Source organism: Triticum urartu, chromosome 5A (assembly GCF_056163025.1).
Source record: "Triticum urartu cultivar PI428250 chromosome 5A, HENAU_Tu73, whole genome shotgun sequence".
In the NCBI taxonomy this organism is placed as follows: Eukaryota; Viridiplantae; Streptophyta; class Magnoliopsida; order Poales; family Poaceae; genus Triticum; species Triticum urartu.
Window position 1 is genome coordinate 642,567,720 of NC_141877.1, and position 17,326 is coordinate 642,585,045.

General features: G+C 50.7%; 2 protein-coding genes across 3 annotated transcripts; one reads left to right on the forward strand and one right to left on the reverse strand.

Annotated features, from left to right (window-relative positions):
- Positions 1 to 2,444: 2,444 nt before the first annotated feature.
- Positions 2,445 to 4,284, forward strand: LOC125511341 (expansin-like A1). The gene is made up of 5 exons (XM_048676685.2): positions 2,445 to 2,711; positions 2,849 to 2,958; positions 3,098 to 3,282; positions 3,533 to 3,665; positions 3,764 to 4,284. The coding sequence occupies exons 1-5, from the start codon at positions 2,561 to 2,563 to the stop codon at positions 4,010 to 4,012; spliced, it is 828 nt and encodes a 275-aa protein (XP_048532642.1). The 5' UTR covers positions 2,445 to 2,560; the 3' UTR covers positions 4,013 to 4,284.
- Positions 4,285 to 8,341: 4,057 nt separating this feature from the next.
- Positions 8,342 to 10,930, reverse strand: LOC125511342 (metal tolerance protein 1). 2 transcript variants are annotated; one of them, XM_048676687.2, is made up of 2 exons: positions 10,782 to 10,930; positions 8,342 to 9,756 (listed from the first exon to the last, which is right to left on the reverse strand). In XM_048676687.2, the coding sequence occupies exon 2, from the start codon at positions 9,754 to 9,756 to the stop codon at positions 8,536 to 8,538; it is 1,221 nt and encodes a 406-aa protein (XP_048532644.1). In that variant the 5' UTR covers positions 10,782 to 10,930; the 3' UTR covers positions 8,342 to 8,535. The 2 variants fall into 2 exon arrangements, with proteins under 2 accessions (XP_048532644.1, XP_048532645.1); XM_048676688.2 differs by lacking the exon at positions 10,782 to 10,930 and adding an exon at positions 10,567 to 10,729.
- Between the last annotated feature and the right edge of the window lie 6,396 nt (positions 10,931 to 17,326).

The following is a 17,326-nucleotide window of genomic DNA, read 5'->3' on the forward strand; positions in this document are numbered from 1 at the left end:
GCGCGTCGTGCCGAGGCGGGCGACGAAGGAGAAGCGCGTGTGTACCACTCCTCTTCTCAAGCTCCTAATGGCAAGTGATAGAGCAGCCCTTCTAAAAGGGTTTCAACTCTCCTAAACTAGTAAGATGGGACTAAATTTCCCACCACCTACCATCTCATACATGAGCCTCAAGATTAATCAGGATTTAGTATTTTATATGGGTTTAAGCTCATCCATAATCCAACATATAATAGATCTGATCCTTTCTAAAAAAAATAAACGAGATTATTCCCACGGAATGAAACTGATTACGCAGTTCACACGGGGTGTTGCACGTAACAGCAAAACAGACGGTAAGACGTGCTGCGTCTGTAGACCACACACTCCGTCTCGTCGTAAGAGCATCTTCAACAGACGTCGGTCGCGCCGCGCGCAAAAAACACATATGCCGCGTGTGCATCGGCTGATTTGGCGCGGCGCGTTGCCCTCGCTCCAGCAAGCGCGCTAAAATGCAGAGCGCGCGCAGCGTTTCAGCAACGCGTAAAAAAGCAACGCGCACGCTCATTCTAGGCTATTGAAAAATAGATAGATTGTATAGATTTTAACGATACAAAGATATTTTACATCGAAAACATAAATTACATAAACGATAAAACACGAGATAGATTGCATAAAAAACTAGTCTAAGTCGCTATCATCACTATCGTCATCCTCCTCGGCGGTGTCGTCCGAGGTATCCAGCCAGATGTCCAACCACCGATCATTATCCGGCATGAAAAACGACTACCCACCTGCTTCAACGAGATCGGACTGCGCGTTCGCCAATGCCTTGCGCCGACGCCTGTCCAACCGCGCCTCGCGGCGCCTTCGCGTGTCCTCCTTGCGACGCCTTGCCTAGTAGGACTGCTCGTAGGCGACGTCCTTCGGGTGGCGGCGCCGCCACTCCGCCATGACCCGCTCGTCCTCCTGGGCGACGAGGAGGCGGCGCTGCCGCTCGGCGTGCTCCACACGGTCTTGTGCCGTGTTCAGACGCGGCGGCGGGGCACGGTCGAGCGCTTGCTGGAGCGTGTACACATCCTGGAAGTTCATCTGGCCGCGCGGCCGGCCTAGGCGCCACGTCGCCGCGTTGACGTGCGGCCGGCCTCGCGCGCCGTCCTGTACGTGCCGAGGCCGAGCCGGAGATCGCCGGAACGTATCTCTGCGTAGTAGCCGTCGTTGGGGCGCAGGCGAACGCCGCGGTAGCCGGACGCTCCTCGGTGACGCGACGGCATGGCGGCGCGTTGGTGGCGGGGCGCCGGGGCGGGTCGGTGGCGGGACGTTGGAGAGGAAGAAGAGAAGAGGAGACGTGAAGAGGCGCGTGACGCGCGCCGGAAGCGGCGCGCAAAAAATAACGCGCGAGCTAGGGCCTTTTCGCGCGCGCGCAAACGGTTTCCGCACGCGTGGTTTTTTCGCCGCCGCTGGAGCGCGGCAAAACGCGTCCCGCGCGCTAAAGTCTGCGTTTATCGCGCGCGTTGTTTCGCGCAGCCGTTGGAGACGCTCTAAGTTAAGATTCCTCGAACCGTAACCACACACGCAGGCACACAAGAGCGCATGCAATGCATGCAGGAGTAGACGTCAACAGCGGCCGCATGCAGCCGATTTTTTACCTCCCACAAGTCCCGAGAGAAGAGCGCGACGGCCACTAACCTTTCGGAGCGGCCGCCCATACCCACACCGCACATGCACGACACGACACGAGGAGAGAAGAGACACGGCCGGACAGTAGAGGCATGCACATGCAGGACCAGAGAGGAGAGACACGGCCGGCCGGCCGGCCAGGCATGCAGGGAGGACCGAGATGGATCCATCACGTCCGATGCTCCGTGGCAAGCGGCCAAGAGGAGCTGGCCGCTCCGGCGCGGACGGCGGATCCTTCTTTTCTTGCGCACCGCTGTCTGCTGCCCCCGCGCGCGCACGGGTGGCATCGTCCCCGACCCCCACCGTATCACGCGATCCCTTCCCTTTTCCCTTCCGTTTCCTGTCCCCTTCCCCGTGCGCCGCTTCACCGCACGGCCGCCCACCCTCGCCCATGTTGCCGCGCGCATGTCACCATGCACCCACACCTCCTACCCTCTGTCGCCGGCCCGGCCCGCGTCGACATATACGGCCGGCCCGCGCGCACCCTCCCGTCGCCGTCGCGCCGTCCGTATCGGCACGTGCCCTGTCCTCACCTCCATGTACCCTACCTACACACAATTATACCTGCCTGCATGCCGGCTCACTACTCCACTACTTAACTCCTCCAGGTAAGATACCACTACTGTCAAAGGTGTGCGTGCGTGCGTGAGAGAGAAGCGGAGGAAAACGTGCGGGTGCGAACCTGCTTTGCTTTTGCGTGAGCTGCAGTGCAGGGCATACGGGTCGGGACTGACCCGGGGTGGTGGTGGTGTATATAACCAGTTGTCACGCACAAGAATCATCCTAGCCCCCCCCCCCCCCCCCCCCCCCCCCCCTCTCTCTCTGAGCTTCTCTCTGCTTCATCAAGCGAGCGAACGACCCACCGCTACTCTGCTCGGAAGAACGGAAAGGAAAAGAAAAGAAGATGGCCGTCTCTGTCCGCCTCGGCTCCTCCCCATCCATCCTTCTGCTCCCGCTCCTCTTCCTCTTCACCATCCCGTCGCTCGCCTCCGCCTGCGACCGCTGCGCGCGCCACTCCAAGGCCGCCTACTACACCTCCTCGCTCACCCTCGCCGGTAAGTGCCTCCACCCATGGATGATGGATCATGGATGGATCCCTCGACCTGCTCTACTTTTGGTTTCTGCCGGTGTGTTGTGTGGGTTGTAGAGGAGGTGGTTCTGAGTTCTGACTGGGTTTGCCTTTTCCGTGCAGCCGGCTCCTGCGGGTACGGCACGGCGGCCGCCTCCTTCAACGGCGGCCTGCTCGCCGCCGCCGGCCCGGCCCTGTACCGGGGCGGCGTCGGCTGCGGCGCCTGCTTCCAGGTAGACACCAAGAAATCTTGTGCCCAACGGCTTTGGCTCGTCTTCTGGATTCACTTGCTTCTTGATCGTCGGCTTGCCCAAGAACCGAGCTATCTCGATTCCTTGGCTAATCAAATTGGTCTCGGTGTGCCGAGCGCAGGTGAGGTGCAAGGACAAGAAGCTCTGCAGCGGCGCCGGCGCCAGGGTCGTGGTGACGGACCGCGCCAGGATGAGGACGAACCGCACGGACCTGGTGCTGAGCAGCCCGGCGTTCGCCGCCATGGCCCGCCCCGGCATGGCCGCGCGGCTCACCAAGCTCCGCGCCGTCGACGTCGAGTACAAGAGGTAAAAGTGAAACCACCTCTGTTGAGCTCTTCTTTTTCACCAACCGCGCCATGTGCCATTTTTTTTACCTTTCAACGCTGAACGTAGTGGAGTACTCGTAATAAGTACTAGTAAGAGAAACGAGGCAAATAGTCTCCACCGAACGTGCCCACCATAAATAAGCACAGGACACGATTTGTCTCTACAGTAGTTACTAGGACGACCTAGACTTGGAAGGTTAAAATTTGTCGGTGTTGATGCGCGTGTGCAGGGTGCCGTGCGAGTACAGGGGCAAGAACCTCTCGGTGCGGGTGGAGGAGCGGAGCCGCGCGCCCAGCGAGCTCGCCGTCCGGTTCCTCTACCAGGGCGGCCAGACCGACATCGTCGCCGTCGACGTCGCGCAGGTGGGCACCAGCAGCTGCAGCAAACCCTCCCCCGCCCTCCCCAAGAACCACTGACGTGCTTGTTTCTAACGGGATTTCATTGGCGGTGACGGATGCAGGTCGGGTCGTCGAGCTGGAAGTTCATGACGCGGGAGCACGGGCCGGCGTGGAGCACGCGGCAGGCGCCGGCGGGGCCGCTGCAGTTCAGGGTGGTGGTGACCGGCGGGTACGACGGGAAGTGGGTGTGGGCCGACCGGGAGGTGCTGCCCAGCCGGTGGCGCGCCGGCGAGGTCTACGACACGGGGGTCCAGATCACCGACGTCGCGCAGGAGGGCTGCTTTCCATGCGACACGCAGGAGTGGAGGTGAAAGCAGGCAGGCTAGTAAACAAACAAAGAACCAAAGAAGAAGCTGATGGCTCCTCGTTTTGGCCGGGCTATGCATCACAGCACAAGGCCACACCACACCAGAGATGATTAGGTTAGTCTAACAGTTAACACCAGATGATGACTCATAGGGTCCTCCTGATGATCCATCGGCCACTTTTGCTGCCGCCGCTCGTTTTCTTTTCTCTTTGTTTTGTGAGCCTTCTGTATGTACATGAGCTGCTGACGTGAATGAAGATAAGTAAATTAAGTAGAGCATCTCGATCCTGGGGAGTGATAATGGATGACGCCGAGGCTAGTATATTTGTAGCTTTAGTGCTTGAACAACTTGTCCCGAGATGGATGACCAAGGGATCTTCGATGCTGACCCGTAAATTTGCTCAGCCATCTGTCCATGCACAAAAAGACCAGTCCGCAGACACCGATGACGAAAGCTGACATCCAATCCAACTATGTCCACGTATATTTCAACCACTGCTGAAACAACATTGCCCACATATATTTCGACCGTTGTTGAAATGAAACTAAAGGAAAGAAATTCATGCAAACCGAGCGGGTTTTCATATAAACTGAAAGAGATTTATGCATACATGATGGATTTTATATAAACATGACGAAGTTCATTACATTTTAGACATATTTCAGCTAAAAGCGACTAGAGGTATAATTTTGATGTACTTCTGTTTTAACTAAATGACAGCTAAAAGCGACTAGAGTTATAATTTTGATGTACTTCTATTTTAACTAAATGACTGATGACGCCCGCTCCCCGTAGCCGGCCGTGAGCCCCGAGAACTGAAGCACCGCCACTTACCTTCGTCATCTTCAGTTCCGTCCCAGCGCCCTCCAGCTCTGCCTTCGCCACGCAGTTTGAGTGAGTAAGCTGTTACCGATTATCAACCCACCAAGCTTGGCTTCAGGCGAAGGGGAAGAGTGGTTGCCTTTCTGGGACCCGAGCGGCGACGACCTACCATGCACTATCTTCCTTGCTGCCGACGACACCTGTGGACGTGCCGACTTCGTAGTTGTGGAGGCGGGTCGCGACTTTGGCGAAGCCGGCGATGTCCTCCTTGTCGTTGGTCTTGCGCCATACCTTGTGCGCCGAATAGCCAAACTCCTTGTAGGCGGCTTCCAATTCCGCCTGGCACCGGCGGTACCGCCAGCGGTCGAGGTGGATCTCGCGGGTGGAGCGGTAGGACTCGAGCAGCGTCGCCTGCTCACTACGTCCGCGTCCGGCGAGATCGCCCTGCCGGCGGTGAGCTGCTCTTCCGCCTACTGGTGGTCCTGGAGGAGCTGGAGGTTGTAGGCCGCGTTGACATGTGCCTCCTGAAACTGCTCCTCCCGCACCATGTCCATGTAATGAGCACGGGCCTCGCCGATGCTCATGGTGCCATGCGCCGACGAGGGTGGTGCCGACTCCTCCTCGGCAACGTCCTCCATTTGGATGTCGTCAGCCTTCGGCTGCCTGCCGGCAACAATGAGGGCCATCTCCTTCTTCTCCTCTGGTTGCAGTCCGTTCCAGAGAGTTTTGGAGTGTGAGGAGGCCATGGTGGAGTGGTGCAAAGAGAAGAAAGGAGCTGGAGGAGGATGACTGCGGCTATGGCCGGGGCCACAGTTTATATAGCGGGCGGATGGCAATGGTGTGCGGCAGACGGACAAACTGACGGTCGTGGTGTCGTTTGAACACGAAGCAGACGTGTGCAATGGGAAACGACATGGACGGTGCTCTACGAGCTAGTGAGAGGTTGCGTTCGCTCTGGCCGGACATGAATGCGGCACTTACGCTCTGGAGCAGCGCTAACCGTTCCAGGCGGGAAGCGCACACGAGCGGGGGTGGGCTTTTGGTGGACGAGGGCGGTTAGGAGCGAACATGGCAGCGGTCCGGACGCCGCAAAGCCACCCGTATTTTGTCTTCGGTTTACGGAAAAAATACATCCAAACCGTTCGATGGACCAATATAAACTCGCGTTGAATGATATAACACGTCTGAACCGTGTGATCCGAATGTATGCAGGCGGTTTAAGTGTCGTTGAAGATGACCCTGACATTGGGTTTCAAATCGTCGGGACGCTCGTTTCAAACGGCTCACATACCGCCATGCTCCTTTGCTTTCGGCGACGGAACTAGTCGTTAATCTTTGCTGCTTCCGCTGACTTATCAGGCCAATCTTCATGAATGGCTCTGGGCTGTATAGCACGCGTCGGTCCCTAAAAAAAAGCATCTCATTATTGCAATTTGGTGAAGGAGCTTTAAGACACCCTTGGGGAAATGCCTGTGTACAAGCTCGCAACCGGAACTAGGAGTATCTTGCTAGCGAAGGTGATGAAAGTATTCAAGAAGATTGCAAATGGAGTTCTAAACTAGCCGCAACTGGTAAAGTATGAAAAAGGATCAAATTCAAGACGACATCAATCACGATGACTCCACAATAGAACAATATTAAGTTTGAAAAAAATTCAACAAAAAATTGAACGAAGTTCGCAAAAAATGATTTTTTTTTCACGAATTTGATAAAAAAGTTCAGAAAAATTTGGAAAAAGTTCATAAAATTGGAAAAGGTTCACGAATTTGAGAAAAAGTTCACATATTTGAAAAGGAGTTCAATTTTCTTTGAAAAAAGTTCATGAATATGTGAAAAGTTCACGAATTTGATAAAAAGAAAAAAGGAAGGTAAAAAACTGAGAACACCAGCAAAATCTCGTGTGAGGGAAAACCAGAAGAAAACCCGCCCAAAAAAACCATCAGGACAATCTTTTCTTTTTGAGGATCTAACCATCAGAGCAATCATGGGAAGGTTCCAAAAACAAGGTGACAGAAAATACCTACATGGGCTGGTCCATTTAGATATACAGTATTGTGGAGGGATAGGTGCCGGTTTATTGCAAGCACTCTAACCGGCGCTTAAGCCGTCATATCGGAGACCCCTAAAAAACCGTCATATCGGAGTCACCTCTCAAAAAATGCGTCAAATAGGAGTAGGGATAGGTGCAAAATATCCTTAGCACAAAAAGTGCGTGCAAACACTGAACATGTGGTGGCCCAACGTGTGATCTCGGGACAAACACATATCGTACCATTTAAAAAATGTACGTGACATTTTAAAGAAATATTCATGCATTTTGAAAACATGTTCGGACATTTATTTATTTTACTTAACACAATGTTCACTTAGTTTTATAAAAGGTTTCATGCTATTAAAATACTTAACATTTATTTAAAAATTCAAAATATGTATTTGAAAAAATGTACATTATGAATTTAATATGTACTTTAAAAAATAGACACGTGTTGAAAAATAAAAAGATAAAAAAAACCAAAGGAAATTGGTGAAGAAAAGAACCAAGAGAAACTAAACAAAACACATGGAAATGAAAGAAGAAAAATATCTACACAGAAGGTTCTAAAACAAGTTCGAACGGGTCCATATAACCTTCCTAAACCACTACATAAAGTACTGTGTTTGACCGGTCCATTTAGTGGAGCACCAGAGGCGAGACTATCGTAAGTCTGCAATCGGTCACAAATAGCCCCGGCAAACGCCCGTGAACATTGTGCTGGTGGCGGCCAACATATGATCACGGGACAAATTTTTTCTTACCATTCAAAAACAATGCACATGAAAGTTAAAGAATTGTTCACGTATTTCAAAAACATGTTCAAACATTTTTTTTAAAATTATACAATGTAAAAAGGTTCATGTTGTTTGAAAAAATGTCTCATACTATTTAAAAATGTTTAACTTGTTAAAAAATGTTCCAAAATTGTATCTGAAAAAGGTTCAATGTGCACAAAAAAGATTTGGAGGTTGTCGTAAGTTCTTTTGCGGGCCGGCCCGATATACGGTACCTAATCGGGCCATTTTTTCGATGGTTATTTTGTGGGCCGGGCGGACATAGAGAATCTGCTAGAGATGCTCGAAACCAGCTCCACAGCGGGATATGGCCGATGCATTGGAGCCTCTTCATCTTCTTCAACCATGTGAGAATGGAAGGGATGGGATCATCGAGCTCTTCTCCCAAGAGAGGTATCTGAATGCTATGCATCCAAACGCGCCGAATCTCTTGAGATACCTTGTTGCTGCAGTTGTCATTAACAAAAGGAGAAGGGACATGCTGAAGGAACTGATCAAGGTCATCCAGCAGGATCAGAACAGCTACAAGGATCCGATAATCGAATTCCCAGAGTGCTTGTATGTGAAGTACAGTATGATTTTGGTGGCGCGCAGCAGAAGCTTGTCCAGTGCGAGCAGTTTGCATTGAAGTTGGGTCGATTTGTCTTAAAGCTACATCACAAGATGCAAGGCTACAGATAAGATGCCCACCAAAACCATACAAAATCCATGGAAACCTTGCACATTCAGTACCCTGAAAACTTTGGCAAAGGGACTACTACAAGGTGAACCATCTGCCGTGCAATTTTCAGGGACCATGATGACTGCCAATCCACACGCATTCACACAATATTCAAGTGTAGGAAGCAAGCTCGGCACACATAAACACAATGGCCTTACTCGCGCTCGATCTGGATGGTGACATGGCCGATGTTGTACTCTTCCTTGATGTACCCAATGACCTTGTCGAGCATTTGATCGGCGTCCGCATCCTGCTCGATCGTCACATGGCACGCCAGGAGCACCTTCCCCACCGTGATAGCCCAGACGTGCAGCTCATGGACAGCAACCACGCCTTCCATCTGAAGGAGGCCGCCCTCGAGCCTGGTGGCGTCGACCTCGCGGGGCGTGCTCTCCATCAGAACCTCGAGCAAGTTCCGAACCATCCTGACCGTGGTGAACAGCACGATCACGGAGAAGATGAGGGTGCATATGAGGTCGATGATCTTCCACTCGGGCTTGTACCAGATGAGAGCCCCTCCGACCATCACGCCGATGCTCTGGATGGAGTCACCGATCACATGCAGGTAAGCACTGTGCACATTGATGTTACGGCGGCGAGTCTCCTTAGCTTCCTTGGCACCATCATCATGCTTAAGCAACGGTTCCTCGGCATCATCCTGGTGTTGTCCTGTGGTTGAATGAGGATGATGATGAGTGGTGACGGTTATGGAACTGCCATGGCTGTGCTCATGGTGATGTGCGTGGCCCTGCTCATGATCATGCCCATGGTCGTCCTCCGAGTTACCATGATCATGGCCATGGTCATGTGAGTGTCCATGGCCATGGCCACCGTGCCCATGGTCATGGCCAAGCAGCACTGCCATCACAATGTTAACGAACAGACCAAAAGCTGATACCGCGAACATGAGGGAGCCCTGCACCTCGCCCCCGCTTCCGTTGACGAGCCTCATGATAGCTTCGTAGACGAGAATTCCGGCGAGGAGCCATATGAGCTGAATAGAAACCAGTGCGCCAAGAATCTCTATACGGAAAAATCCGTATGACTGCCGAGGCGTCGCTTCCCAACCAGCTGCCCACAGAGAGAAGAGAGATATGGCGAAGGCCGCGACGTCCGAGAGGAGATGGGCTGCATCGGTCAAGATCGCAAGGCTGTTCGCCTTGATGCCTCCAACCACCTCAACCGCCATGAATATGACGCAGAGGATCACGGCGATCAGGAGCTTCCTCATGGACGCAGACCTCTCCTTTGCGTCTTTCGAGGTGCTGGTGGAGTCGGCGAAGTCGCAAGATGCACCTCTGCACATTTTGCTCCCGGACAAGGATGAGATGCCCATTGTTGCTTCATGGGGCGGTAATGAAGTGTGGCTGTCCATCTGAAAACAACAACCGAGTCAATAGAATACACAAGTAAAAGTGTGGCAAAAAATATTCGAGTCAAATATGACAAAAACTACCACATGTAGAAGTGAAAGGTAAAACTTGTAAGGGTATTGGTTTGCACAAGCAACAGATATTAAAACCACAATCCAGAAGGGATATTTGCACATGACAGGTGTATTGGTTTAACAGAACTTAAGCGCAAGTGGATTATATTTTGTTAGGCAGTTCCAAAAGAGAAGGCACATCTAGACCGCATCATCAGCTATGGCAAAGTCAACATTCAGCTATATATGTATTGATACTTTCAAAAAGATTAATGCCTACAAACTTATGATAGCGTTTTTAGATAAGACCACGAACTTTCCTCCTTTATGTGAACAACATGGGGCAGAGTAACTCAAGCAAATGGCCACAGCTAGCAAATTCAGAAAAGAATGAACAGAAAATGCATCAACTCAAGCAAATGGCCACAGCCTAATCAAAACAAAACGTTGATCGTCTGGTCGCAGAACCAAATCACCGTGCAGGAACTGCGAAAATAATGATTGTGTTTTCTCTAGTCCCACCCCACGATAGGTCTTTGCCAATCTGAACACTTGCAGGGACAAAGCAGTCCAAAATCACACCAGCTGATTGCCTGATTGGAGCTGTAATCCATGGACGGAAAACTCAAAATTCGCAACGAAGTCACAGAAGGAGGAGCAGCTAGCGGTGGGACGAGGGATCCAAAGCATCATGAGTATCTGTCCAAACTTAGACTCCGTCGCACCGGTGGAGCGAATCGAGTCGGGAGGAGATCGCACCTGGGGCTGGAGAGGAGGGGATCGAGCGCGCTCGCGCACGCCGCCGGAGATTGAGGCGGAGACGGACAAGGGGAAGGCGAGGGGAGCGAGGGCGTTTATACAACAAGTAAACGACTACTACTCCTACTAAACTAAGATGTCGGCATCTACACGACTTGGAACATTGCTCTGCTCGCTCGACGTTTGGAACCGGAGGAGGAGGGTCGATGGTTTACCTGATGTGTCTGCTCTTGGACGCCAACGGCCGGCCGGTGAGCTCCGCGAGCGCGGAGCGCGGAAGGCGGCGGGGGCGAATGATCTTGACGTACGTGCGCGGATCGTAGGCGAGTGGGCTGGTTGTGTGTGGTGAGCGTTTTATAAGGCGTGCTGACAAGGAAGGGGCCTAACGCGGCTGCACGACTCGGGCCACTGCTTGATGCAAGAGAGTATTGTCCACTGCTCTCGCCCTCTAAGAAAATGATTACGGGAGCATCTATCCGGCCTGGAATTTTTCTTTGTTCCAGTTAAATTTTCGCTGAAACGTCCCATTCACATCGGACGAATCTAGTTCTCATGAGTTAAAGCTTCAACCAATTTCAACCGCGAGAGCTATAACTTGCTTATAGTCAGACTAGCTTCTGTCTCGTCTGAAGTATTTTTCGTGCTCTGTACAGTATTAGAGCATCTCTAGCAGACCCCGCAAAATCCCGACCCGCGTAAGTCTTTTGGAGTTCGCGGAAAAGGGTATATGCTGGCCGGCGCGGACGAGGACATACTCAGACCCTGTATAATCAACCCGTAAAAAAGAATATTCTCCGAATATATCGAACGGACCCAGAGCTAGCTCTTTTTTTTAGTCGTCCTCTTCCTTGCGTCAATCCAGCGAACAGGCAGACGAGGGAAAACGCGAGGCGAGCGCGGCGGGGGCAGAGGCCAGGGCGGCCGGGGCGAGCACGGCGCGGGCGAAGGCTAGGGCTGCCGGGGCGGGACGAGCGGCGGCCGGATCGAACGGCCGGCGCATCGAGCTAGCTAGCTAGCTCTTAGAATCAATTGAGCTGCTAGCTAGCTCCGTTCGAATGGTTCGAGCTAACTAGCTAGCTCCGTTCGAGAGCCGCGGAGCCACGGGCGAGCGCGGCGGCTAGGACGGAGGGCCGGCCGGCTATCGGACGGCCGGTGGGCGAGCGCGGTGGCCGGGGTGGAGGGCCGGCTAGCTATCGGACGGCCGGTGGGCGAGCGCGGTGGCCGGGGTGGAGGGCCGGCTAGCTATCGGACGGCCGGTGGGCGAGCGCGGTGGCCGGGGCGGCCGGGCGCGGCGGCCGGGCGAGCTTCGTGGCGTTGGCGAGAGTAAAGATTCCTTAACCGCCAATGTTGACCGGTATGCAGGGCCTGGCAAAGTTGCCTTCAAAATTGTATATATAAAGGTTTCGTGTTCGCGTTTACAGGATTCCTTAACAAAAATTAAGGGTCCGACAATTTTAAGGGATCTGTTCGGTCACGTTTTTTCGACTGGAACTGCAAAAAACGATTATTTTACGGGTTTGACCACTTATACGGGGTCTGCTAGAGATGCTCTTAGGCCAGCCCATTTTAGGCTCGCTCGCTGTAGTTATGTTCGCTGTGTTTTCCTCTTGGTTTTTCTGTTTCTTTTTTTTCCTTTTTAATCGGTTTGTTTTGTTTTATTCCTTTTTTACCAGTTTTCCTTTTTTTTCTACGGTTTTCTTTTGCTTCTTTCTCCGTTTTTATTGGGTCCTTTTCTTTTCTCTCTTATTTGTTTTTATTTTTTCTCGGGTTTCTTTGCTATATTGTTGGTTTTCATTGGTTTTTTGTTTTTAATATGTTTTCATTGTTTTCATTCTTTTGCATTAGTTTTGTAGGTTTTTTTGGTTTTTATTGGGTTACTTTGTTTTTCTTTATTTCTTTGTCGATTTTCATCAGTTTCTTCTTGTCCTGCACATGTTAACTTTTTTCGGTACACATTCTATATTTTTTGTATACATCAGAAAGATAGTTTATATACATGTTTAACTTTTAAAAAATACATGATTAATTTTTTTTAAAACTAATTTTTATCATATCTATTTTTCTCCATATACATTGTATATTTTTGGTATATATCTAATACAATTTTATATACACATTTAACTAATTTTAAATATAGGATTAACATTTATTCCCACGAAAGAACATTTTTTGAATACAAGGTCAACGTTTTTCAATACACGGCGAACATTTTTAGTGGCAATCAACACTTTTTCTCTCAAAATGTATATACACCAGTAACACTTTTTTTATACATGTTTAACATTTTTTAAACACATGATCTACATGTTCCATACACATTGTATTTGCTTTGTATATACTTTTCGTATACATGACAAATATTTTTTCTATACACATTTATTATTTTTCAAATGCTTGATTAACATTTTTTATTGCCCAATTAACATTTTTTAAATACATGATTCACTTTTTTCATACACATTGTATTTTTTTGTATACACTAGCAAATATGCCGTGCGTGCAACGGGAAAAAAATACCACACATCCCTGACCCAAAGCACCAACACCCTCTATTTCAATAGAGAGCGCCCCACCGATGTCATGGCGTATCCCCCTTCTCGTGCTCACCGACGGTGGCTGCAGTGTCTACCTGATCATAATGCGTCCAAACGTGATCAATCTCAAGGCAATGAGCTCAGCTACCGCATGAGATACCTGTCATTGAACCGCAACATCACAACTGGATGTTTGAGGACGTGAAGGCCACCCTCCGCGAGCTACTCCCCACACCTAGTGCATCCGCACGACTACATATTTTGCATTGATATTGTGGTATGTCATGAATTCAGCTACCCTAAAGACACATGTAATTTGAAGGTTTAACATGCCCTTTGTTTAAAGCTCGCACGGGAATGAATTTGTGATATCAGGGCGACATCTTCCTTATATCAGCATTTGGAAGCATACACACCATTTACAATGACCTTACAATGTATTTTCAGTGTCAATAAGAATTTTAGAAAATACCTAACCTAAGTACAATCATATGAATGATTTCAAATACATTTAATCTTAACATCATAACAAAGCAGAGATCAGTTACTTTTTTATTATTCATTTACCCAACATGTTTACATCGGAATTTCAATTAGACTATTTACTGTACATCCACAAAGTAAATTCAAAGATTCAATGAACTACAAAGCGATAAATGAACAATCTAGCAATTCAGGTCGCCTCGATAGAAAATAAAATATTAACAATGGTGTCGGTGTCAAAACCGGCGGATCTCGGGTAGGGGGTCCCGAATTGTGCGTCTAGGCCGGATGGTAACAGGAGGCAAGGGACACGAAGTTTTACCCAGGTTCGGGCCCTCTTGATGGAGGTAAAACCCTACGTCCTGCTTGATTAATATTGATGATATGGATAGTACAAGAGTAGATTTACCACGAGATCGGAGAGGCTAAACCCTAGAAGCTAGCCTATGGTATGATTGTTGTTCTGTATGTTGTCCTACGGACTAAAACCCTCCGGTTTATATAGACACCGGAGAGGGTTAGGGTTACACAAAGTCGGTTACAATGGTAGGAGATCTACATATCCGTATCGCCAAGCTTGCCTTCCACGCCAAGGAAAGTCCCTTCCGGACACGGGACGAAGTCTTCAATATTGTATCTTCATAGTCCAGGAGTCCGGCTGAAGGTATAGTCCGGCCATCCGGACACCCCCCAATCCAGGACTCCCTCAGTAGCCCCTGAACCAGGCTTCAATGACGACGAGTCCGGCGCGCGGATTGTCTTCGGCATTGCAAGGCGGGTTCCTCCTCCAAGTACTTCATAGAAGATTTTGAACACAAAGATAGTGTCCGGCTCTGCAAAATAAGTTTCCACATATTGCCATAGAGAGAATAATATTTACACAAATCTAATCTGCTGACGTATTCCGTAGTGTGACATCGCACCACTGCCAAGCCTTTATTCGAATCGTTTTATTATCCCACCTCAGCGCGTCATGCGAGGCGGTTTCCTTGGCACGTCTTGTTAAAGCAGAGATCGTGTCCCCTTATTCCGGGATTCTCATCAATACGGGCGTGGGTAACCCAACCGCTTCTAGGACTCCCAGACTATAGGCAAGTCCAAACGGCCACGGAGAGGACGCTTGATACTCACCCTCTTTATAAAGGGACAAGGCTTTCATTTTTCCCTCCCGTGCTCAATCGAATCCTTCCCCCACCTCAAGCTCAAACACCCAAAGTTCAGGTCAGGTGCCCCGAACTGTCAATCATGTCCGGATCTAGCCTTCAAGGCCGATGGGTGTCTTCCTCCGTCACGGAAGAAGACATCAAAAAGTTGAGGGAGGCCAGATATCTGACCGCCGAGGTTTTGCATTGGCTGCCTGCCCGAGGGCAGGCCGTCCCCTCCCCCGAACCCAACGAGAACGTCGTGTTCGTCTCCCACTTCCTCCAAGGTCTAGGCCTTGCTCTGGATCCTTTCGTCAGGGGTTTGATGTTTTATTACGGGCTAGATTTCCATGATCTAGCTCTGGACTCCTTTCTTCATATCACGACATTTATTGTCGTGTGTGAGGCCTTCCTCCGGGTTACCCCTCACTTTGGCCTGTGGCTCAAGACCTTTGAAATAAAGCTGAAGATGATCAAGGGGCAACATGCAGCGTGTGGAGGTGCCTCAATATGCAAGATGACGGGAGCTCCATGGCCCAAAGGTTCCATTCCAGAGGTGTCTGAATTGTGGCAACAGGAGTGGTTCTACATCACGGCTCCTAGAAGTGCCAAGTGGGCGGCCGCCCCTGTTTTCCGCTCGGGCCCTCCACCACAACTGATGTCATGGATCAGCAGAGGTCTGAGCTGGGGTCCAGCCAAGGACGTGCCTATACTACAAAGCCACATTCGAGATCTCTTCAATGGAGATTTTAGTTTGGTTGCGGTAATACAAGTTATGCTGGTTCGTCAAGTCCAGCCTTGCAAACTCCGGCCCCTTCGCTTGTGGGAGTTCAATCCCGAGGGACCGCGTGTCATTCAAAATTTCCTCTGCCGGACGCACGAGGAGATGTACAAGTCATTCTTCGGACCTCAGGTAGAGTGTCCGGAAATCCCCGAGGACGTGGGCCTGAGCAGTAACCGCGCCGCCGAACAGGTAAGGAATCTTCCGGCCGAACATACTATCCCTCATTTGTTACGAAGTTATTTCTGAGAGTTTGCTTTTTGACCAGGACTGGCTAACAAAGGCGAAGTTGATTCGGTGTTCGGCCCCCCTCCCTGAGGGTTTGGACAATCCGGTATTGGAAAAGATGCTCCAGGTCGCACCTTGCCCGGAGCCCTTGAAGGAAGATACTGGGGAGGATAATACGGGCGGACGCGGCCCCCCAACGCTGCCCATTCTAACCGAGGGAGCGAGCGTCTCCATGAAGGAAGACGACCGGAGGAGGAAAAGGACTGCGCCCGGGGATTCGGAAGCCGAAGCTTCCAAACGGGAAAAGAATTCTCCCACCGAGGGTCCTACCTTGGGGGTGCTTTTGCCGCACAAAGTCCGCGGGGGGATCAATTCTCCAGCGTGTCGTAAGTGACCCGAAATACTTTAATAGTACAGGTATGCCATCTTTTTCTTCTAAGAAAATAACCATTGCATATATCTTTGCAGTTCGGGCCTTAGCCCCTCTCAAATGAGCTCGTCTTCGGGGGATCTTCTTCCAGAGATGATGGAGAGTGAAACGCCTCCTCCGGACTCCTCCGCTCCGGAAGCGGGTGACCCCGAAGTGTCGTCGCGGAGGGCCTCTCCGAGTCTGGTGAGGCCAGAAGATAATCCCATTGACCCCCGAAGCTCCCAGTGTCCGGCTCCTGAAGAGAGCGGAAAAGAGAGTCCGGCACCATCTGGTGTGCGATCGGATGTTCTGAGGGAGTTGGTAGGGAGAGCGGCCATCTCAGATGAACACCTTGTGCTGATGAATACGATGATGGAGAGAATCTCGTCCGCCGAAAGCGGATTGCATGAAGCTTTTATGAGTCTACTGACAGACTTTGAGGTACATAAAATAATGTATGATAGTCCTGCACATGCTAGGTGTGCCCTGTGTAGATAGTAGCCCCTGAGACTCTGGTTGTCGTCGGAAACGACGACGAACAGAGGATCATATTCCCAGGTAATAGCCATACTGCCTCTATGTGCAGGTGATGGAAGCTCCAGTGGCTAGCCGGACCAGCGAGTTTGCCCATTTAAAACGGTAGTTGGATGCGGCAGACGCCGACATCGAGCTTGTTAACAAAAGGCTTGACGAGGCACAGTGTAAGTGTCATTATCTGGTAAACGCCATATAGTAAGAGCAGCATGATGCCAGTATCTTTAATATGTTTTGACTGCAGATGGAGCTGCCACTATTGAAGCCTTGCGGGCAGAACTTGCCCGAGCCAAGGAACAAGCGAGGTTTGGTAATGCAGCTGCTTTGAAGGCGGCCGAAGAGTTGAAAACCGAGAAGGCCGCGCATGGCGAGAGCCGAGATAAGATGGCCAAGATGGCCATAGTATTAAAAGCCACCGCCGACCGTTGCCGGGTTCTTGAAAAGGAAAACCTAGCGAAGGAATCGGACCTTGAGAAGGCTGCTGCGACGAGAAAAGACATCCGCTCTGCTTTGAGGGCGAAGAAGGAGGAGCTGCGGGAAGCCGGGGATATTGTAGCTGGGAAATCCTTTATGTTGCGGAGGAAGTTCGGAGATCCATGGTATGCCTCTCTGGATCGGCTGTGGAGTTCGGAGGATGTGTATATGGATT